General features: G+C 41.1%; 1 protein-coding gene across 2 annotated transcripts; it reads left to right on the top strand.

The window, feature by feature from the left end:
• Positions 1-1,456: 1,456 nt before the first annotated feature.
• pxk (PX domain containing serine/threonine kinase) lies at positions 1,457-24,547 on the top strand. Of its 2 annotated transcripts, XM_061041293.1 has the most exons (19): positions 1,458-1,644; positions 5,152-5,202; positions 5,385-5,432; positions 8,170-8,356; positions 8,903-8,980; positions 9,562-9,635; positions 10,972-11,046; positions 11,136-11,240; positions 11,790-11,891; positions 12,077-12,238; positions 12,617-12,734; positions 12,857-12,935; positions 13,534-13,582; positions 13,701-13,778; positions 13,890-13,976; positions 14,846-14,909; positions 15,187-15,246; positions 16,844-16,872; positions 21,224-21,355. In XM_061041293.1, the coding sequence occupies exons 1-18, from the start codon at positions 1,543-1,545 to the stop codon at positions 16,858-16,860; spliced, it is 1,536 nt and encodes a 511-aa protein (XP_060897276.1). In that variant the 5' UTR covers positions 1,458-1,542; the 3' UTR covers positions 16,861-16,872; positions 21,224-21,355. The 2 variants fall into 2 exon arrangements, with proteins under 2 accessions (XP_060897275.1, XP_060897276.1); XM_061041292.1 differs by lacking the exon at positions 16,844-16,872 and having other exon boundaries at positions 1,457-1,644; positions 21,224-24,547.
• Positions 24,548-24,574: the final 27 nt, after the last annotated feature.

The following is a 24,574-nucleotide window of genomic DNA, read 5'->3' as shown; positions in this document are numbered from 1 at the left end:
GTGTTTGTATGTATATATGTGTTGTGTGTTTGTATGTATATATGTGTTGTGTGTTTGTATGTATATATGTGTTGTGTTGTGTGTTTGTATGTATATATGTGTTGTGTTGTGTGTTTGTATATATGTGTTGTGTGTTTGTATGTATATATGTGTTGTGTTGTGTGTTTGTATATATGTGTTGTGTGTTTGTATGTATATATGTGTTGTGTGTTTGTATGTATATATGTGTTGTGTTGTGTGTTTGTATATATGTGTTGTGTGTTTGTATGTATATATGTGTTGTGTTGTGTGTTTGTATATATGTGTTGTGTGTTTGTATGTATATATGTGTTGTGTGTTTGTATGTATATATGTGTTGTGTTGTGTGTTTGTATATATGTGTTGTGTGTTTGTATGTATATATGTGTTGTGTTGTGTGTATGTATATATGTGTTGTGTGTATGTATGTATATATGTGTTGTGTGTTTGTATGTATATATGTGTTGTGTTGTGTGTTTATGTATATATGTGTTGTGTGTTTGTATGTATATATGTGTTGTGTTGTGTGTATGTATGTATATATGTGTTGTGTGTATGTATGTATATATGTGTTGTGTGTATGTATGTATATATGTGTTGTGTTGTGTGTATGTATGTATATATGTGTTGTGTGTTTGTATGTATATATGTGTTGTGTGTATGTATGTATATATGTGTTGTGTTGTGTGTATGTATATATGTGTTGTGTGTTTGTATGTATATATGTGTTGTGTTGTGTGTATGTATATATGTGTTGTGTGTATGTATGTATATATGTGTTGTGTTGTGTTGTGTGTATGTATGTATATATGTGTTGTGTTGTGTTGTGTTGTGTGTATGTATGTATATATGTGTTGTGTTGTGTTGTGTGTATGTATGTATGTGTTGTGTTGTGTTGTGTTGTATGTATGTATGTATATATGTGTTGTGTTGTGTTGTGTGTATGTATGTATATATGTGTTGTGTTGTGTTGTGTGTATGTATATATGTGTTGTGTGTATGTATGTATATATGTGTTGTGTTGTGTTGTGTGTATGTATGTATGTATATATGTGTTGTGTTGTGTTGTGTTGTGTTGTATGTATGTATGTATATATGTGTTGTGTTGTGTTGTGTTGTGTGTATGTATGTATATATGTGTTGTGTTGTGTTGTGTGTATGTATGTGTTGTGTGTATGTATGGTTTGTATGTATGCTGGCTGCTGGAACACCTACATTTCCCTGCTGGGATAAATAAAGTATATTTTATCTTTATCTTTATAGCACCTCTACGCATGAATTTCAAAATGCGGTTCCTCCTTCTGACCACTAGGTGGAAGAGACAGAACTGCCCCCCTCGGCTTTTCCAGAGAACGACGCAGCCTGTTGATGACGTCAGATCGACGCAGCGCTTCCTGGTTACGGCAGAGCTAACGCTAGCAGTCACTTCGCTCCTCTCGGCTTGTTGTCCTCGCTCCTCCGCTGGTTTTTCAGTGAGTGACAGACGGACCTTCTAAGCAGACGTTCACCGGTAACCCCTCCGGGATGTCGTTCCTGGAGAAGCCGTCCCCCGGCAGGCAGCTGCTGGACGACACCGTCCCCCTGACGGCGGTGATCGAAACCAGCCAGAACCTGCAATCCCACACGGTGAGTTCAAACTGGGATTAACCCATCACCTGGGCGTCAACAACCTAAACATGTAACTGTGTTACCTTCATGTGTCTTTTAGTTAAAGGCTCGTGGATGTCTCGCTGCTGATTCCTTTTGAATAAGTGTTTTTAAAGGGGGCGTCTGTGCGTCTAGTTCCATTATCGGACAGACGGTGATGCTTCATGTCGTCTTCTTTCCTGAAACATTGAATTATCCGCAAACCTTTTATTACTGCTGGATGTAGAAAAACAAATATCCTCACGGTTTACCTGTTGACTATAAAAAGCAGCTGACTCTGTGAATCGATGGCACTGATTGAGCAATTTCCTCTGAGCTCGTCTGCATCCAGAAAAAAACCAAACTGCTGATATAAAAGGATTTGCTTTGAGCATTGACAACCCACTGTGCAAAGGCCTGCGAGCAAAAACTACACCTATAAATAACACGTTCACCTGTGATAATCACCTAGAACAGTCCATTATCTACATTCAGCAACATCCCACAGTAATGAAAGGTCTTTAAAAGTGTTTTATAGACTCCCTTTTGGTCACTGCTAATGTTTGAGTGTCTAAAATAAAATAAAAGTGAGCTCTTTTTTTAATTTTTAATGACCTGCTGAATCATTCGGCGTGTGTTGCCTTTACAAATACCTGTATACATTTAGTCTGTTTCAATTATTTCCCCCAGACGACAGCTTGATTTGAGATCATGACTTTGGTGTTTACAGATTGTTTTGTCCTCTCTGCCGAATAGATCTGTGTCTAAATTGTTTATTAAAAAGTTATTGTGAATAATAATCACACTTTGGAAACAATAATTAATCGGATTTTTGCAACATAAGCCCTAGCTGTGTTTTGGCAAGCTTATACTGAGCATAACTTTGACTAAATCTAAACTTTAAACTAATTTGTTAATAACAGTAAGAACGGATTCTTTAAAAAAAAAAAAAAAAAATGACCAGGTGATGTTAGAGGGAAAGTGCCTTCCTTTGTCCGATAATGGGCTCATGTGTGAGGGGTTTGTTGTTGACAGTCCGGCTGGGATCAGCTGAGATAGCCAGTTAGCTTAGCGCTCTGATATCAGGCATTATTTGTGTTGTGGTGTTTGTAAAGCAGAACCAAGGGCACAATAACCTGACAGGGCACACTGATAAGCATGTAATGATTAGATTGATTGATTTGTAAAAATAGCATTTCTTTATACTGGTGGTGTTTGTACTGATCCATACCGTTTTCTTAAGTAGTCCACTTAAGGAAATAAAACCCTCTCTTCTCCCTCACTCTTCAAATGAAATCATTTCTGATTTATGTGATGCAAAAGGGGTCAGATGACGGCAGAATATTTCAACATGTAGGCAGCTCCAAACCTGTTGCAATACAATGGGGGAACAGGCCTTCCCCCCTACTAAAACACTGTGCACATTATAGCAGGACAAAATCGGTATTTTCCTGTCAGTCACCAGTTAAAATCAGTCATTGACCAGAGGACATGAGAGTCTAAAGGGGGCGTGTCTTCTCTCCACGTATTTCTCCCACATTTATACATTCACAGTGCTTTGTTTTTATCTTCATAAAGCAGTTTGGATTGTTTTGTGTATGGATGGTGCTCTATAAATAAACTTTTCTTTCCTAGTAAGCTAGTCCACTTTTCAAGAACAAATAATAAACAAATAAACACAAGCACACTTCTTGTCTTCAACACACATTTTCTAAAAGAAGAAGCCGAACCCACCAAGTATCCAGTGACAGTGCTGATTGAATTTTGAATCTTTATAGCTCACAGTGTGGATTATTGGATTATTTATTATGTTAAATCACACGATGATCTATGACAGCAGACTGCTGTTTCTGGTCTGGTCTATTATTTAATAAGGTCAGTACCAGCAGGAACTCTGATCCAGCGTATTGTTCCGCCACTATTGTTAAATATTTCTATTTTTAACTGTGTCCACATGCTGTGGCCGATGTCATAAGGTTGTCAAAACCCAATTTGAGTGGATTGAAATAAAACGAACAGAAGGGAACGCAACCTTGTTTTTAAAGTCAGCTCTAACTTTTTTAAATCAGTGCATGAATGAACAGGATGCCAGTGCAGGGATGCCAGGATTGAAGTTATTTGATCATGTTCTCTAGAGTCTAGCAGTACCATTTCAAGGCAAAAGCAGGTGGTAAAGAGAAATTTGAATTATATCAGTATAGAGGGCATTGCGTTTGTCTAACCGGGACAAAAGAAATGCACGCACGACCTTGTGCAAATCTTGAAAGATAAAAAAAAAAAAAAAAGATTTCTCTTTGGAAATGTTCCTGATTCTGCAACATTCTTAATCTGTACATGTAAACAAAGACCAGAAATAAAAAAACAACACCTATATTTGTGCAGTTGGCTTGTTGTTCAGCGAGAGCGGTCTAAGATTTCATATCTTCAACGACAAGGTGATTTAAAGTGTTTTATGTTCAGTCATGCATCAGGACAAGATGTTCAAGGAGCAGGGCCAAAGAAGCAGAACAGAGTGATCGCTGAAGGCTCTGTGAGAAAGCAACAATAACATCTTTATGTCTGAATAAGTTAGTCACAGTATACACTGATGCAGTGGGGGGAAAAAAACACAAAAACAGTTTTTGTTTTATTCAGAATTCAGACTGTGTCTAAGCAATGTGTCCATCACAAACTGAAAGGTGAACTGGCACACTGTCTGATTTGCACACAAACGTTTATTGGCAATGTTTTGGTGCTTTACCTTCATCAGTCAAACAGTGTAATCATTGTTTGGACAGACGGATATAAGAAAGCCTTCATACTTGATCTTTCTCAGTTACAGCAGCTGGACAGAAATAGACGTCAGGACTGGAGCTCTTTACATCCTGAGTTTGTGAAACCGCTCAGAACACATGAATGAATTAATGAATGCAGCAGATTAGAGCAGGAACCCCGAGTCCGTCTGCAGGATTAAGACTGTGAGAGGATTAGATTTGGAAAGTTCAGTGTTTACATCGGGGTTGTTGTTTTCTTATTTTTGTCTGTTTGACTCTCAGGTCTTCATCATTACAGAGACACAGCGTTAGACATGAAACACTTATTAGAAAATGAAACTGAAACTTAAAAACAACAGAAATTTGAACCCTTTTGATTTGATTGGACGGGGCTTGTTCTGCGGCACCTCCCTCAGAACAATACTTTTTTATATTGTGTAATTGTAAAGATTTAAGTAATATTGGAAATATTGTCAATTTTTATTAGGGATGCAACATCTCTATCAGCCGATATCAGCCCTGTAGACAGACATTGGCAAATAATGTGACATGAACCGGTGTATCTGTTGTTGACAAATCAATTCACTGCTGGCATAGTTCACCTAGTGTGACCCCGTCTCTCGGCCAATCACAGCTGGGATCAGCTCCAGCCCCCGAGACCCTGAACGGGGAAAGCTCTTAATGGATGGATGTTTTTGATTTGTCTCAGAAAACTGCAAATTAAATGAGATTTTTTTTTTTTCTCCTCTGGTAGGAGTACATCATCAAAGTCCAGAGGGGCGTGTCTTCAGAGAACAGTTGGCAGGTAAACACACCAATCACAGCCTCAGAGGTCATGTTAACGCTCGTCTGGTACAAAACGTGAACACTTTAAAAGGCTTATTAATCAGTTTGTTTGTAGAAGTATTGAACACTCACAAAGCCCCTGACTGTTAGACCAATGAGGACGTGTTAGTCAGAGCTGTCTGTGTGTGTTTTGTGTTGCAGGTGATCCGACGTTACAGCGACTTCGATGTTCTCAACAGCAGCCTGATGGTGAGTTTCACCACATGAACACATCACAGTGATTTAAAACATGCAGAAGGACAGCAAAGGAGTTTACAAAGGTCCTGCAGACACTTTTGGCATCTATGGGCTTCAGTTATCGCCAACATTTTGTGACATGCACGCGGTCATCCTGATGTGTAGTTTTCCTGATCGTTTATGAGCGTTGTCCTTCTTTTTACAACAGTTGAACGCCATAAAAATACCTCTGAGCATGAAATGGATTTAATGAGACGCTCGGATGTAATTAAAGTCCGGTCCATTCAGGCTTCAAGGACAGGGCAGTGATAGTCTCAGTCAGTTTGTTCATTTAAACAGCAGCTTGATGATCTGTTCCTCGTTATCCAAGTACATCCAGACATCACTTTTTCTGCTCACTGCTGACATGGAGCATGTAACTCTGACAGAGCGGAACTATTTTAACCTACAACATCGCGACCACAGGTGCGATTAGTAAAATTAGTGAATGAAGTCAGTAACGAGTACTCGAGGAATCGTACCTGTCCCTTGTCAGAACATGGTTTTTACAACATAAACTGAACGTGTTTACAACATGATGAATGGAGGCTGTAACTGCCATGATGACACACTCATTTAGTGCCACACACACACCAGCTCGTCTTGGCCAATCGACTTCCTGTTTGAGTCATTTATGTGGCAGGTTCTTACAACATGTCCCAGCACTGAGTCTTAACAGTCCCATCAGCCTCCTCGATTGTGCTTCCTTTTGTGTGCAAACTAAGAAGTGAGCGTAGTAAACATTGTGCCTGCTACCATCAGCATGTTCGCTCGGTCACTGTGAGCACGTTAACATGCTGACATTTATACATTTAGGTCAAACTGCTTTGTCTTAGTGCTGCCTCACACAGCTGCCTGTGTGGTTGTAGATTCTCAGTCGTGTTTAGCTCTACAGTGTGAAATACTGCAGCATGGTATATAGTAACAACCACGACCAGCTGAGGGGGAAAACTTAACTATGGACATGTTCCAGGAAGTAGGGCTGTGCCCAAAAAATGGAGCAATATATCGTCATGTGCTTCTTGCAAACACATGTTTCAATGCAGATGTGACAGAATCGATGCAACGCTGTAGAGACAGTTTTAAAAGACAATTGACCTATGGTGCAGCTCATAATAACACCTTAGCCATAACTCTGGGATTAAATAATTTGATGTATTTGTAGGATCTCTGAGGACCTGAATTGAAGAGCTTTACGTTGTAGGATCCTTAATATGCCTCTGCTGGGGCGCTGGTGGCGCAGTGGTTAGTGTGCACACCCCGTGTATGGAGGCTGTAGTCCTCCAAGCGGGCGTCCCAGGTTCAAATCCCACCTATGGCTCCTTTCCCGCATGTCATTCCCCTCTCTCTCTCCCTGATTTCCAACTCTATCCACTGTCCTGTCTCTCCACTAAAAGCAAAAAGCCCAAAAATAAATCTTGGAAAAAAAAAAAACATCCCTCTGCTGTCATTCTCAACGATAAAGAACAACTGTTGTTGTGAATTTTGTGTATCCAAAATCAATGTAGATCAACGATATGTATCGTATCGTGGGGTTGTGGGGAAAACCCCGTCCTACCTGGAAGCAGGACAAGATCACAAAATATGAATGACTATTCTGACGTTGTTATAATGTTTGTGTTTATCTAGACGCTTACACTGCGACGTCTTTTTTTACTACAATTTTAAATATTTTCCTCTTATATATTTATTTTAATATCTTGTTGCTTTTATGTGTTGTATTTTATCGTATTTTATTTTTTATTCTTATTGGTGTGCATTGGTCTCTCAATGATTTTATAAACTACTTTTCGTCAATAACTTTTCTGCACTCTTGTTAAGCACTTAACAGGTGCTATATAAATAAAGTTTGATTGATTGATTTTCATAAACTGAAAATAAAACTCGACCGATGGAGCTTCAATCACGGGACACTGCCGCCTCTCCGTCCGACACTTACTGGTTAAGAAGATAGAGTAGCTGTCTAATTATTCCAAACAGGGCTAGCCCCCTTAAGCGTTGGAACATGGATGACTGTGTCACGTTTGAAAAAAGAGTCGCAGGAATGTGAAGAGTTGATGGATTTGTGATGGTGGTTAACCACCTTTAAGGTCAGGCCTCCTTCGACAAAGCGGAACATGATTGATGGGATAGGACGGGGAAAAACAAAGTTCTGCTGCTAACATGATTTCTGTGCAACATCTCATGTTTTGACCCGGTGTAACCTCAAACATTCAAAGAAGCTTAGATATTAAACTGCTCACAACTCATAAACATGTGAAACTTGTGACAAGGTGTTGCAAGCACAAACCTCCAGATTATAAATAATTAATAATGTCAGATTATCTGGCCTACTTAGAAATAATCTTACTGGTTTAGAGTATAGATCTGATAATCCAGTGCTGACTCTGCAGGGCCATTTGTTTTAATTTAAGCAGAGACGAGGAAGTAAGCAGATTTTCTGCTGATGTTTGGTCTGCTCGCTTCCTTTAGGGGTCTCTCACTGACCTCGACCTCCTGTCAGCTCCTGCTCTTCTGTCAACAGGCCGAGGGAGTGTCGGAAACCTGCACTTTGTCTGTTATAAACTCACTTCTTTGAAAACATGAAAACATATAGAGCTCTGCTTCACTCTCTCTCTCTCTCTCTCTCTCTCTCTCTCTCTCTCTCTCTCTCTCTCTCTCTCTCTCTCTCTCTCTCTCTCTCTCTCTCTCTCTCTCTCTCTCTCTCCAGGTGTGCGGCATCAGTCTCCCTCTTCCTCCCAAGAAGCTGATTGGAAACATGGACAGAGAGTTCATAGCAGAGAGGCAGAGAGGACTGCAGGCATATCTGGACTCCATTACCCAGCATCCCCTGCTTTGCAGCTCCTTGTTTGTCAAGAAGTTCCTCGACCCAAACAACTACTCTGCCAACTACACAGGTGTGTCCCTCAGACACTTTTTAGAATGATTTCAAATTGACTTATGGTGTTTCAGAAGTGAGACAGAGAGCCTGCACACACAGCCCTTTTATCACATCCGCTCCCGCCACCAATCACATCTCCGCTGATCCCATCTCACCCCTCTAACGCCTCTGTTACTACCTACAAAGGCGGCACAGAGGAGGGGGGGGAGTCACTTCTTCTCCTATTACCCTTTGGCAACAATCACATTAAAGGCTAAACGTAAATGTCGCACCTTGAAACTGCATCTAATCTAAAACGTTTAACAGCCTTTCCATCAATCATGTCAAAATCCTTTGTAATAATTTCTAATAGCGCATCATACCTGACTTAATTATTTTTGACATGATGAGGTGAGAGTAGAAAGACTCCAGCTCTCTGTGATGTTTGGACATGTGATCACTCAGTGTCTGAAAGCATCATTATTTCTGTCTTAGGTACAAACTTTAGATTCATGATAAGCTTATCTAAGTATTTATCTAAGTGTTTTCTTTCTGTCTGTTCTTCTGCCTCTCTGTCTCGCAGAGATCGCCCTGCAGCAGGTCTCCATGTACTTCAGGTCGGACCCAAAGTGGGAGGTCCTGGAGCCTCTCAGGGACATTGGTAAGAATCCTCACATTTTTGCAGCTGTAACCAGAGAATGGTGAAGAATGATTCATTTATTGATCTCAATAGTTCCTGATTATTTTTCTTTTATTAGCTGCTAAACTCATAAATAACAGTTTATCATCACTCAGCAAACGGTCATCTCGTTACTGTCTTTGTTTATTATCATAATCCGTCTGATACGCAGCATCACTTCATTGTGGAGTCGACTTTTACAGTTGAAGTGATGTAACCTGGTCCAATCAGGTGACCTTTAGGATACAAGCTGACTAAAGGAGATAAGTAGATTTAGAACTTGTTACCATAGTAACCAGATTTACATTTAGCTGCGGTGCAAAGTTTGCTTACATTAATTAGCATGAGCTTATATTAGCTAGCGTAAGCAACAGGTCATATCAGACCCAATAAGGCTGAAGCTGCAGAATCCCTTTGTGTTATAATTTCATCACTTGTGTGTTTTATTACTTCTGAGTCAAAATGTAGATGGTATTTCCTCGTTGCAGTGTTTTATTCACTTGTTATATTGATTTCTTATTGGTGGAGTGGAACAGGAAGTGACTGACTGTTTGTGTTTTCAGGCTGGAGGATCAGGAAGAAATATTTTGTAATCAAGAACAAAGAGCAGCCAAAGGAGAGGTATCTGCTGAGCTGGGTGAGTCCAACACAAATCAGTACGATTGACAGACAGCTCTGCTGACACACTAATCTCTACAAGACAAAACACACATTTCAAATAAAATCAATGAGAGATGCAGCTCTGCCAACATACTTATTGAATGACCTGAGAGGTCAGGTTGACTCAACTTAAAGGAGGACATATTATTAAAAATCCACTTCTACAGTGTTTTTGAACAGATATTTGGGTAACCTGAGTGTCTACTGACCCACAAAATGTGAAATAAATCCATCCAGTCCTTTGTTTGTGGTCTGCATAAGTCTTACAACACAGAGAAAAATGCTCCGTTTCAAATGTGCTCCCCTTGTGATGTCACAGTGGGACTCTGGTAAAATAACCAGCCTAACCACCACCAGCCTAGAACAAAACTTTTGTGCAGGTCCACCATTTTTATTCTCACTACAGAGGAGTGATGTCTACGGGGAAAACTCAGGGGGGCTCGTTGCATTTAAAGAGACACACACACCAAAACGGAGCGTTCTGAGAGAGCTGGTTTATACAGGGTCACAAACCTCCTCTGGTGCTTGATTCATGTTATATTTTGACCAAAGCACAGCACAGATGTTTCATTTAGACCACAGGGGGACTGTTTGAAAAGGTGGAGAAGGGGGATAATATGTCCTCTTCAAAGAAAAAATACTTCTCTGCTTGCTCAAACTGTGAGCAAAAATCATCTGAGGTTTTAATTATGGAGCAGAGCAGTGTCAATAAGAACAACAACAGAAGGATGGGCTGCAGAGAAAGTACTAGAGATGAAAAAACACGTTTTATGTCTCTGACAGGACTGAGAGATTATTCCAGGAGTATTTCACATACTGAGGTTTTTTCTCAGCCCAGTATAAATTCAATTTAGTTAAACTTAAATTCAATCAGATGTTCTCGGCTGATGTGAAAGTCTCATCCAGTCAGAGGAAACAAATTAGAGAAAAAAATTGACTCAAGATAAGATTCCATAAAAAACAAAAAACTGAAGAGGTGTGTGTGTGTGTGTGTGTGTGTGTGTGTGTGTGTGTGTGTGTGTGTGTGTGTGTGTGTGTGTGTGTGTGTGTGTGTGTGTGTGTGTGTGTGTGTGTGTGTGTGTGTGTGTGTGTGTGTGTGTGTGTGTGTGTGTGTGTGTGTGTGTGTGTGTGTGTGTGTGTGTGTGTGTGTGTGTGTGTGTGTGTGTGTGTGTGTGTGTGTGTGTGTGTGTGTGTGTGTGTGTGTGTGTGTGTGTGTGTGTGTGTGTGTGTGTGTGTGTGTGTGTGTGTGTGTGTGTGTGTGTGTGTGTGTGTGTGTGTGTGTGTGTGTGTGTGTGTGTGTGTGTGTGTTGTAGGTGGACCTGGGGCCTGATAAGTTCTTGTCCGACAAAGATCTTCAGTCAGCCATGAAGCTGCTAACCAGCTTCTCTGTAAGTAAACTGTGACATCATGGATTGGTTTCTAAAGAGGCGTTATGAAGCCCAAACGAGTAAATATACTTCTCCTCTTCCTCCCTCAGACTCCCTATCTGTGTCCGCTGTTGTTCTCCAGCACCAGTGAGTCTTCAGCTCTGCTCATCCGGCCGTTCAGTGAGAGAGGCTCTCTCAGAGATCACATATGCAAGGTACACACTGTGTGTCAGTGTGTGGATTCAAAGCACCACTGTGCCTCAATCAAAGTGCTTGTCCTCCTGTGATCTAAGCACCAATCGTGAGGGTGTTTCCCCAACAGTATAAAGGGGAGTTTTGTCCAGATTAATCAGATTTAACCTTTAATCGAGTTGCCTTTCTGTTTCATGTAGTTCCAAACGTTGACATTTTGAGATATGTTTCTAAGTTTTTCCCTCCAATACAACTCCACAGAGATGAAGGGTATTTAAATACAACTCCACAGAGATGAAGGGTATTTAAATACAACTCCACAGAGATGAAGGGTATTTAGTATGTGCCGTGCAAAGCATTGAAACAGTTCCTCTGTAACTCTGGATGAGCGTTCATATTCAGTACAGATAGTTAGAACCTCTATCTTCAGTTCAGCGTCAGTCTGGTGAAAACTGACTCTCTCTCTCTCTCTCTCTCTCTCTCTCTCTCTCTCTCTCTCTCTCTCTCTCTCTCTCTCTCTCTCTCTCTCTCTCTCTCTCTCTCTCTCTCTCTCTCTCTCTCTCTCTCTGCAGGTGAAGCCCAGGGAGAGTCACCTGAAGAAGTACTGTAACCCTAAGAAGAGTCAGGGCCTCGAGCTGCAGCACATCAAGCTGTACGGACGTCAGATCCTGGAGGTAGACGCACACACACGCACACACACACACACACACACACACACACACACACACACACACACACACACACACACACACACACACACACACACACAAACCGAACAATGGCAAGAAATAAACAACACACAACCAAATAAAACGACTTGTTACCAGAGCTTTATGTGTGCATGTTTGTGTGTTTTCAGGGCCTGAAGCTCCTCCACGACGGAGGAATGTTTTTCGGTCACCTTCAAGCGTCCAACGTTATGCTGGATGACGGCGTGTGTCGACTCACAGACGTAGAGAACGGCATGCTGGGAGTTCCCTCAGCGCTGCGGCCAGCCTTCACCCAGCTCAGGAAGATAAATGTAAGTAATGACTTGGTAAGATTGGATGTTGTGCGGCTCTTGTTGTTATCTCTTCACTAAACTGGAACATGCCAAAGGGTTCATATGTTGTTGGTTTTTTCTTATTTAAGTTTTTTTTTTTTTTTTTTTACAATCAAATGTTTTTGATATTAGATTTGTGTCTGTTATCTTTATAATATGTTGAATAAACCTGTAGAAGTCTAGGCTTTTAATGATCCGGGGTAAAAAGCAGGATATGTAGAAGATTTTCTTCAAAGGATACAGGTAGAAAGTTAAATAAAAAACTGTGAACAGCATCTTTAAATCCCTCAATATGCCGAGGGATCTGTGCACGATCATACTTGTTGTGTTTTAATATACATGTTGGTGTGTCTGCAGAGCACAGAGAGCATCGATGTCTTCTGTTTCGGACATTTACTCTACGAGATGACGTATGGCCGACCGCCGGACAGCATCCCCGTCGATCAGTTCCCCGCCGTCCCCTTCACCACTGTCGGTCAGTATATCTGTACACAGACTGATGTCACAGTGCTGTGTCTTTAAATGCTGACACAACTAGCCTTGAAATGTCCCAAAGCGTATCCATGGTAACACATGCTGATTCATTGTGTGTTTTAGTGTCGGTGCTGCAGTCCATCCTGTCCACAGAGTCCTGTAAGAGCGGGATGCCGACCGTGTCAGAGCTCATGAAGACACCGTGAGTTCACCTGATGTTTTCAACGAGCAGTCAGAACGTGACGCCTTACATTTGATATATACCAGAAACATTCAAATTCATACCATAGACACATGGGTATACTCTCTCTCTTTGGCTCGCAGCAGCTTTTGGTTCAAATATGGCGGCACCGGGTAGCCTAGCGGTTATTACGCGCCCTCCAATGTACAGAGGATATAGTCCTCGCTGCAGCGGCCGTGGGTTCGACTCCGACCTCGGCCCTTTGCTGCATGTCACCCCCCACTCTCTCCTCCCAACATTTCCTGTCTTTCTTCAGCTGTCTGATTTATAATAAAAGCAAAAATGGCCAATAATTATCCTCTACAAAAATATGACGGAAGAAAATGTAGTTTGTTAAAGCTTCAGTGCTTTTCAACACTTTTTTATCATTAAAAAAGTGGTATCAAAGTGTTTTCACAACCTTGTTTTCTACACATCAAACATGCATTCATCCATCCGTCCATACAGATCCATATATCTAGTGTTCAAGTAAAGATTCTCTGTAAGACAAACTAATGTGAGAAATTCAGAGAGCGTCTGGTTTTTTGGTTGCTGACGAGTCGCATGTTGTGCTCTGCAGGTTGTTCAGTGATGTTCAGCTGCAACACTCGGAAAAATCTCAGGTCAAGGTGAGAAGTTTGGTTTCAGATAACTTCTTTTGAGGTTGTCCATGCATGCACATACAACAGTTTTGTATTCCTGCAGGATATTTGATAAAGAAAAACAAATGTTAACTTCCTCCTCCAGATTCCCAGCAGACTAAAAGAGGCGCTGAAGACGGCAAAGGAGAGTCTGGAGAAGCGGCTGCACGAGGAGCAGAGAGTGGTGCGTCGCTTTGCATTCCACATCTTTCTTTTTGTCTCAAGTGTAGATTAATAAATATGAAGTTTGCCTTTTGTTTGAAGGATCATTTTGTGTTTTGATGTTTGATTAAAGCTCCACCAGCACAGGAGGCTGACCAGAGCTCAGTCTCACCACGGCTCAGAGGAGGAGAAGAAGAGGAGGAAGATTCTGGCGAGGAAGGTCGGAAACACAATCTCAGACACACAACACTAGAAAGAAACCTCCTGACATCAGAGCAGACATCTTGGCTGTGACTGGTTGGAGGTTTATTTTCAAACCTTCAAATAAAATAGCTCAAAATACTCTTTTAATAACTGAGACTCATGGGACATTTTGCCATTGTTTGGTGTTTGTTAGATTTGATAGAACAAGGACAGAAACCAACAGATGAGACTAAACTGAACTACATACCGATTAATGACTGAGATTAAAGTGTAATGGGGGAGGGCTTTAAAGGTCACATATCCTCCTCCTCTTCATCAAGTTTAAATAAGTCTCAGAGCTCCTCAAAACATGTGTGTGAAGTTTCTTGTTCTAAATCCACTCTGATCCTGTATTTGATCATGCCTATAAACCCCTCTATTTCAGCCCTGCTCAGAACAGGCTGTTTCTGTGTCTGTACCTTTAAATATGTAAATGAGCTGTGTCTGACCACGCCCCCTCTCTGGAAGGGCTCAGGTGGCTCTGGCTTTCTCGCTCCATGTCCTATTGTTTACATTGAGAAGGCAGACTCAGAGGGCAGAACAAACACCTAGCTGTGGGAGTGTCACCCACCTGGGGGAGGGGCTACTGCCCTTTGTGATGTCATGAAGGGAAAATCTCTAAACTGCCTGTTTAAGCACACATTTTCTGAAAAGTGGAGCAGGCAAAAGACGGAGAGGATGGACTTTTCTCATCATTGGGGGGTTTGTAGACAGACTAGAGACACATATTAGAGTTAGAGGAACATGGTGAAGTGGACTCTGTATTATATTTGACCTTTAACTCTTCAGTTTTACAACCAAGAGGATTTAAATGTCATGTAAAAACCTGTGTTCATGTTTTTGCAGAAGTCCAGACAGTCGGCGTATGAAAACGAAGAAGACATGTCCGTCAGGAACAACAATAACTCCGGTAGGTCACTGAACACTACTGAAGCTTTTCTGTTAGGTCATTATTGAGCCAGCTAGCAACTCTGAACACGTCTGCTCGTCTGTAATAACTTTATTTTAAGTTCTTTGATGTGGATAAAAAGTGTGCATGCCCTCCCAAAAACATAACTTCTCTCTGTGACAGAAAAAACAAGGAAATTATCAAAGACTCAACATTAAGCATCAGCCATGTTTAAACCTTTTGTGGACAGGAAAGTAGGAAGCTTACCATGGCGATGAACTTGTCTTTTTGTATTCAGGTTCCGGAGCCAGCTCCCCTCCTACATGTCCCTCCTCCCCCACGCCACCATCCACCACGGGTATGCCTGCCTGTCTGTCTGTCTGTCCTCCTTTCTGTCTTAAACTAAAGTTTCATACATGCAGGACAGCTCCCCCTTGTGGCGACACGACTGGTCTGTCTTAGCACGCTGCTCAGATCAATAACAGCATCTTTTTAAATAACCCTGAATGTAATCTGAATTTTGCATGAATGAATTTGAAGTCTAATCACCTGATTTAACCTGTCTGTCTGTCTGTCTGTCTGTCTGTCTGTCTCTTCACCTCTTCTTCTCTCATCATATGATTACCTGCTTTTCAGACAGGTATCTGTCTCTGCTGTAACTGTGTCTAATCACTTAGTTGTGTCTTAAGAGAACTTGATGCAGGGTGGGAAACTCTGATGTTTGATGTTTGAAAGAAACAAATCCCATGAGAAACTCAAACCGTTATTGTGGCTCTCGACCTCCAGCTCTTCATTTTCTTCTTAATGAATAAATCTTTCAAACAGCTCACAAATACAATCAGCACTTGGAAATAGCTACAATAGGAATAAACAAGATTTTATTATAGAAACAGTCTGTGTGGAAAAGAGTTCAAAGACGTTAGGCGTCTACTAGCTCACTGATTGATCAGCATTTGTTTTCATTTATGTTTTAAGTCAAAGTAAAAATGTGCTGAGGCGCCATGTGCTGCACTTGTGTTTTATTCAAATGCTGGATATTTTATAGACGGGTTGTAAATATTCTTTTAAAGACGTAACAACATCTTTCTTTTTCTTTCTTCTGACTGTCTGTCTCTTTTTGTATTTCCTCTTACAGTCTGTCTTTCTTTTGTTTTTATTTATTTCTCAGCCTTTCTTTCTGTCTCTCATCATCTCTTTCTGTATAACGATGGATCTTTCTATCTATCTCTCTTTTCTTCTCTTCCTTTCATTCTTTCTCTCTGTGTTTTCCTCTACACCTTTTAGTCGATCATTTCCTTGATGGGTTTGGTTTTTTCATTGGATTAATTGAAAGTAAAAAAACTGGATATCACCAGACTTAAGTTTCCACAATATGTTGACACAAATGTGGCATCAGTTTCCCACCCTGGTAGTGTCTCCTCCTCGGTTCTCCTCTGCTCTGCTCTGCTCTCCTCTCCTCTCCTCTCTCCTCTCCTCTTCTCTCCTTTCCTCTCCTAACTTCCTATCCTTCCTCTCCTCTTCTGTTTCTCCTCTCCTAACTTCCTCTCCTCTCCTTACTTCGTCTCCTCTTCTGTTTCTCATCTCCTAACTTCCTCTCCTCTCTCCTCTCATCTCCTAACTTCCTCTCCTCTCCTTACTTCCTCTCCTCTTTTCACTTCCTCTTTTCTTCTCTCCCCACTTCCTTCCTCTCCTCTTCTGTTTCTCATCTCTCCTAACTTCCTCTCCTCTTCTGTTTATCATCTCCTAACTTCGTCTCCTCTCCTCTCCTAAATTCCTCTCCTCTTCTGTTTCTCCTCTCCTCTCCTAACATTCTCTCCTCTCCTCTCCTCTCCTTTCCTTACTTCCTCTCCTCTCCTCTCTCCTCCTCCTCCTCCTAGTGAAACTGTGTAAATGCCGATTGAACAGATAATTGTCATCTCTTCTTCTCTCCTCTTCCCGTGCTGTCTCCACCATAGAGCATGCTCCATTCTGACCGTGTCGTTGGGTAAAGTAAAAGATTTATAATGTCGATGATGATGATGAAGGTCTCTGGTGGTTTTTGAAGATGTTGCACACCCTCGTCTACCAGCGAGCTACTTGTCACAGAGATCTGTTAACATGATTCCATTTAGAGAGGAAATAAATAAAAAAATGGATGAGCCTTGATCAATACACAAAACAGCCCCTCTAAAGTGCGAGCTTATCATAAACTTTTCTACCTTTTCTACCTAAATGATTTCGTAAGTAATAATACAGCAATATTTATTCACCTGACTCGTGATCCTGTATATATAGACCCCGTGTCCACCTAGCTTTATTTTCTGAGCGCCAGCGTCTTTTTTCAGTTGTTTTCAATGAGTAGAGAGCGCTCACAGCAGAATGCAGCCTCCTGGATATAAAGTGCAACACCCAGCATCTTCTGCCTCTCCGAGCGCTCAAGTAGAAAATCTTTGAACTTGTGAGAAAGGCGCTGTTGACGTCACTGGCGCTCTTTTCCAAATGTATGATATTCCCCGTATTTTTGCCGCCTACAGATCGTGTCTTGTACCCACATCCTCTTTGCTCCGTGTCTGATCGGGAAATAAACGATCTCAAATAAAAAACATTGAACAGTGAAAAACAAAGGAGCAGTGGCCGTTGTCAGCAGACTGTTGTCATAGAGACAGGGCAGACGTGCAGCAACGCTTCATGAAAGTGATCGTGAGCGCAAAGACGGCGCTTGCAACCATCTCAACCTTATAAGAGGAAAGTGTCCGACATTAATCACTGTAAGCATTCAGCAGTTTAATCTACAAACTCTTTGAAGTTAGCAGACGATAAGTAGAAAATGAATTGGATGTGGTCTAAGGTGACGAGGCAGCAGCTGGACCGGATCAGGGTGTACACACATCTTTTTAAAAACCTCACAATCTGCAATGACGCCCCGAACCTCACACACATCCGACTCCTGCACGATCCTGACCCGCAGTCCTCATTGGAGATTGTGATCTGTCAGTTGTGTCTGTCTGCTCGCTCTGTCAGTTGTAGCATGTGCGTCTGTCTTTCTTCTGTCTCTGTGTCTGTTCTGTCTGCTCGTACTCTACGTCTGGTTTTTGAGCCGATTCTCGCCAAGAAGTCTAACAAACTTACAGAATAGACTCTTATTAGATTAGTGGTTCCACATGCTGTGAGTCATTTAAATGATTTCCTCCCCGTTTTATACACAAATATTTTGAATGAAGTTCACTTTCTTCTCAAACATCTTTAAAGTCTCAGATCAAACTTTATTGCATTACTTTTGGTTTCTTTGCACGGACAGGTTTACAGCTGAACTTCAAATTCTGTATGTTTTAAATTTGATTTGTGTATAATTTATAATGGTAGAAGGAAATCCATCCTAATCTGGTTATAATCTGAAGACTTTCAGGTCATGCTCTCTGCAGAGTGACACAGTCACCACCACACATGTATGAAGTGATGCTTGAGCAGTCTGTATTTTATTTTTGATGAAACCTACTGACTCTAGCTTTAATTTATTTTTAGCCAAATTATTGTTGTGAGAAGGTACGAGTTTGGAAACATACTTTTGTTGTGTTCCAGGAGGACAACTTATAAATCAGTTTGGATTAGTCGGTTGATAAAACTCAGGGTTCCTTCAAGAGTCTTCCTTCAGAACTTAAGGTCATAAAATTCGTTCATTAAAACGTCTTATTCTTTATTTGTGAGAGGTCCTCTTGAGACGGCACTATGACCGAGTTAGTGTTTTTTTTGTAAATCTTTTGAGTGGATTCATTGTTTATGTAACAATCAGTGGCCTTCACAGCACAGACTAGGTATGGAAGAGATAACGATGAGGAAATGCAAGTTCAGTGAAATATGGCCTCAAAATGAAAAAAATATAGTGAAAATGACTGAGACATTTTTCAAGGCGATTTGCAAGATATGCCCAAAAAAACAACAACTTACAATTTAGACAAAGAGAACCAAAGTCGTTTTGAATCTCACATGAAATTTGAGAAGCAGCGACCCTATGAATTGTAAAATATGTTATTCATTTATTTGATTTTAAAAAGTGTGCAGTAGCCCTGAATGTGCCAGCACACATTTACAGATCTAATCACAGATTTCACACTCGCTCGTGAAATGCTGACTCTGCTGGACTCTGATGATGGAGGACTCGCTTTAATATGCAAACTTTGAACATGACCGCAGACTCGTGTCAAGATTCACAGAAATGGACTCTACAGAATAAGAAGCTGCTCAATGTAATGAAAGAAATGATCTGGAGATAATCCTCACTGCAGGAAGAAGATGTTCCTCCGCTGATTACTGTTGAACTTTGATTTTTAAATGTGAGTATCTTGCAGTGATGCTCATCGTCGTCCCCTGCAGTGACTTTCTTCAGGTGTGGTCACATCTGTCAGACTGACTGATGTGCTTTCATTACACTGCAGATCATTCTCTGTGTGTGTGTGTATTCAGACAGGAAGTCCTTCCTTTACCTCTGCTGTACGTTTATGTCACGCTCCCCTACATTTTGCTTCTCTGCCTGCAGCCCCTGGGGTTTCATTCAGTTTGGGATGCAAAGTGGCACAGCTGAAAGGAAAGCATCGGGCTTAAGATCAACTCACCATCAGTTAGTCAAAGTGAAGCTGATAATGTGAAAATGGAGGAGGACTTTTAACTTTGTCTTTAAATAAACAGATTGGAGAAGCTCATTTAGTTCAGAATAACAGAGCTGTAACGTGAAGCTTTATCAATTTGATTTCATATTTTAACAAGCTGCTGAGGTTCATAGCTGGTAAAGTTTAAAAAAAAAACATGAAATATAAATATGTAAATATGTTGTTAAACGAGATTTAAACACGTCTTTATATAGGGAGCTAATAGGAATCGATGTTAATATGATGCTGGGCGTCAAAAATCTTCTCTCTTGGTACCAACCAACAAAGTTGTGTTGAAACTGATGGTGGATTGAGCTCAGCCTGGACCCTGATCTGCAGGAACTGGTTTCACAAAGATCTAGTCTCTCCACACAAAGTGTCCCCGTTACTCTGCACACAGAACAAACAACATCTGCACCCACCCTTGCGTGTTTTTATTGTTGGCTGTAGCTGTATTTATGCAAAGTTTCAACGTTTGAATCTGTTGTTCGGTGTTGAAACAGACTACGTTCAGACCTAAACATCGAAAATGAAACATACATTTGAGTTGTTGTGACAGCTACAAATTTGTTAAAATATCAAAAAATGTGAAATGCCCAAACTAAAATTAAAGGTCACATATTATTCAAAATACACTTCACCATGTTTCTCTAACACTAATATGTGTCTTTAGTCTGTCTACAAACCCCCCAATGATGAGAAAAGTCCATCCTCTTCGTCTTTTACCTGCTCCACTTTTCAGAAAATGTGTGCTCAAACAGGCTGTTTGGCGATTTTCCCTTCATGACATCACAAAGGGCAGTAACCCCTCCCCCGGTGGGTGATACTCCCACAGCTAGGTGTTTGTTCTGCCCACTGAGTCTGACTTCTCACCGTAAACAATAGGACATGGAGCGAGAAAGACAGAGACACCCAAGCCCTTCCAGAGAGGGGGCGTGGTCACAGCTCATTTACATATTTAAAGGTACAGACACAGAAACAGCCTGTTCTGAGCAGGGCTGAAATAGAGGGGTTTATAGACATGATCAAATACAGGAACAGAGTGGATTTAGAACAAGAGACTTCACACACATGTTTTGGGGATTTCAACTTCTTAAAAAGGAGGATATAATATGTGACCTTTAACTTTATTTAGAAAATATGACATCAAGACCATAAATCATCTCTTGAGAGGAACACAAGCCAAAAAATCTCAAAACTTACATCAAGGGTTCAGCGTCCAGTGTTAGAAAAAAGAGAGAGAGAAAAGTACCTGGTGTCCTAAACTGTTAGTCTAGCTATACCAAATAAGAATGGATGTTATTTTGACGACACACACTCCTCACTAGTGTAGCTCGATATTAGAATTTTAAACTTCAATAACTAAAATAGTTGATGTCAATTCCTGTTTCGATACCATGGCAACCAACATAGAAGTCCTAGGCACCCAGTGCTGAGAACATGCTAGCAAACTCTGTACTTTTCAACTGTTGGTACTTTTTGATACTGTTAATTATTAAAATAACAGATTATATCGTTTCCCAACACGTGGTATCAAAAATGATCATCGTGTCGGACATTTTGAAAACCTCACTCGTTCATTTAAGAGTCAAACTTGAATGTCTTTTGTGAAACCAGCTCCCGGGGAATCTGCATGCTGCCAGCAACCTGCAGTTTTTATTCTCTGAATCTTAATCTGACGTGCTTTCTTTTATTCTCCTCTCTTTAATCCAGGAGGCCAGACTGCTCCTCCCCCTCCTCCTCCTCCTCCTCCCCCTCCTCCTCCCATGCTGGACTCCTCCTCCTGTCCTCCTCTGCCCTCCACTGACGGAACGGGAGGAGGTCGCAGCGCTCTGCTGAGCTCCATCCAGGGTTTCAGTAAGGGCAAACTGAAGAAGTCAGATACCGTCGACCGCAGCAAACCCATCATCTGACCCCCGTTCACCGCCTGACGCCCCCCCCCCCCCCCCCCCCCCCCCCCACTTCAAACCATCACTACGGCAACACGATTGACCTATGCACTGGTTCTGCACTGTGGTCTGAACAGGTTCAAGCTGTTGCTTCCTGAGATGTGAAAGGAATCACTAACCAAGAGAAAATCCAAGTATGGTTTTGGTTTTTAGCACTAGCTCTGCTTTTTCCTGCTGTTATATTTACAAAAATCTGTTGCTGTGGTTAGAGATGGCGCAGGATGGATGATGAAACTGTTCTTGCCTCAGTCTGCCCTTTCAAACACTTTGAGACAATCCTCTGCTTCTGAACGTTTGTTTGTCACAAGGAGACGTCCCACCAAACTCCAGCCTGAGAAACATTCAACCAACCTGCTTCTTTTCTGCGCTTTTTTTGCTTGTAAAAGATGAGTATGGACGTTTGGGAGCCACTGTGGACACTTGATCTCGCTGGATGATGAGGTTTAACTTCCTGGATCTAAAACTCTTTGGGTCGGTGCTGTGACACTGTCACGGCGCTGTACCCGTCCCGATCCTGGAGCGGCAGAGGAACTGGACCAAACTCCGGGCTTCATCCTTCAAAAATCATCTCAGTCCTTCTGACGTGTAGCCTCCAGACTCTGCTGAGACCGTTTCACTGCAGGACGTCAGTGACCGAGAACGTCTCCATGACAACCAGAGCTACGCTGCAACAATCAGCACCTTCAAGTTGTTTCTGTCTATAATTCCGTTACTTAAAATATAACTTTCTTGAATCAAGTGCAGAATTTTATAAAAAAAAATAAACAGAAGAGTCTGCACGTTGAATCAAGAAAAAACAAACAGAACTATTTTATCTTTAAATAAATGAATAAATTTAAGTATATTTATTGGAAATGAGTAAAGAATCTATTTTCGCTTGTTTGATGAATTGAAGACTTAAAGTACAGACTAACTGATCCTGAAAGAAGGAGGTCGGTGACAGCGAGTCAGAAACATGTACCGTAGTCGAGCTGGGATCACGCCTGCTGCTGATTGGTCGTTTGAGATTCATTTGATTTACTGAACTCTATTTGGGAAAGTAAGGTGTGTCACATGCAGAAGCTAAAGCTGTCAAGTTCTGTTCTCCTGTAATCATCCGGCTTTCTGATTGGTCACTTCTTGTCAGTCAGGAAACAGATGTTTGAGACGAGGGAAGAGTGTATCTCGATGCTCCCGCCCCTTAATATTTACATCACGTTGGTGGATGGATGTGCGTTTAATCCACGACTACTTTTGCCATCTTTTATAAAACAAGTTTACGTCTGTGCTCGAGGAAATGAATGGGATGTCAGCTATCACACTATATCTACTCTCAGTCCCAGTCTGACCTGAGAGTAGGTTACAAAACAGCTGGAATAAGAGATGCACATATTTTTTTATCTGCAGTCAAATATTGCCAACATAGAGGAACTCCTGCTTCTTGTTAATGAGAGAGAAATGATTCACCATGTGTTCAATGTAGAGGAACATAGTGGGTAAACCTTGCAGACACAAGTTTAGGACATGCCACTACGCTGCTCTTTTTTTAGCATAATTTCAAACTCGCACTTTTTCAGTTTGACGCGACGTGAGGCAGAGATTCTGTTCAGACGTCTTTACTGTCACAGATCAGATCATCATGAATCTGCAGTGACGACATGTCCAGTCCAGCTGCAGCGGGAGATTTGCTGAGATGTAAGATGTCGCTTCTTTGCACCTCAATGAAAGGTTTTGTTTTTTTCCCAGCATACAACACTCGTACTGATGCTTTTGCAAGTTTGAGTCACTAACTAAGAATCACACACCGATTACATCACTGTTTGTTAATTTCAAAAACCTCCACCTGGTTTTAGAGTCTCTTCCTCTCAGGCTGCCGCTCTGAAAAACAACTTCCTAAAACTTGTCGACAGGAAGTCCATCACAATCCAGCCCCCTTTCATATTGGATTAAAAAAAAGTATTTTTATACAAGAAAAAGCAGGACAAACTTTCATCCATCCCCCCTCTCAACAAAATCTATTTTTTAACAAGTGGCTCAAACTTGGATGTAGAAACTGCAAGTTTGACACTTTTCAGAAACACAACCTGCAGTAATTTGAGACAGGATGATCACATCTTTGTGCTCATGTTTACTCTTCATTTCTTCAGTTAAATCTGCAGATGTAGATACACGTACCAGCAGTGATAGTGGTGACTTTAAGACGACACGTTGCTTCCGTTTGACTGCAATCAAGTGTTTATTTTAGACCTTTATTGGGTTGATTCCTGCTACCTTTGTGTTTTGCCTGTTTTATTTTGATTGTGCCATTTGGATCATTGTGCCTGGAAACAGATATCTGAATGTTTTGGATTCTTAACTTGTCTATATTGTACCTGAACAGATGTTCACTTTAGCACACAGGACTTCTTTTGTTTGGTCATTTCACTAAGTTTGACCAAGTCAGAGCAACTTCCCTAAATAAGAAACTTACAACCAATTCTTTATTATCTGGTTGAAAAAAAAGTTGACTTACTGTGTGCTGAAGTGTTAGCCTGTGCCGAGCTGCTGCTGCTGCTGGATCATAACTCTGTTGTGAGTTTTGAGCTCTGGTGAACTTTGCTGCCTGATGTTTCCGATCACTTCAGTCCAAGTTTCAGCTCTCAGAATGTTTTTTAATGACCGCTTCATGCTTACATTGTTTTTATTATTCAGTGCAATCCGGTCCAATGCGATGGTCTTCACGTCTTGAATCATGGTCATTGAATATTTCTCTGCAGCATTTTACCCACCAGGGGTGGAAGCCCAGTCCCAAGGTGTGGTTTATTTTGTGTGTGTAAAAATAAATTCCCAGGGTCGACTCTGGGTCACAAGTCAACTCAGAATGAAAAAAACACTTGGTTATCTGAAGGCCACTTACATTTACCACTCTTCAGATGCATCAAATATTTTACTGCAGGTTATTTTTTTATTAGCCAAACAGTTAGTCCATACTAAATCTTCATTAAATGAAGTAGCAGAAGGATTCTCCGCATCATACATATTGAAACAAAAACATCTAGCTACCCTGCTGGGATGAAATGAAAACTGTATCAACTGAATGAACGTTTGAATAAAAATTGGTTTGAGAAAATGTGTGAGTTGTGATTATTGTAAACGC

Source organism: Labrus mixtus, chromosome 7 (assembly GCF_963584025.1).
Source record: "Labrus mixtus chromosome 7, fLabMix1.1, whole genome shotgun sequence".
In the NCBI taxonomy this organism is placed as follows: Eukaryota; Metazoa; Chordata; class Actinopteri; order Labriformes; family Labridae; genus Labrus; species Labrus mixtus.
Note: the sequence above shows the minus strand (reverse complement) of the source record. Positions and strands in the feature narration are given on the sequence as shown.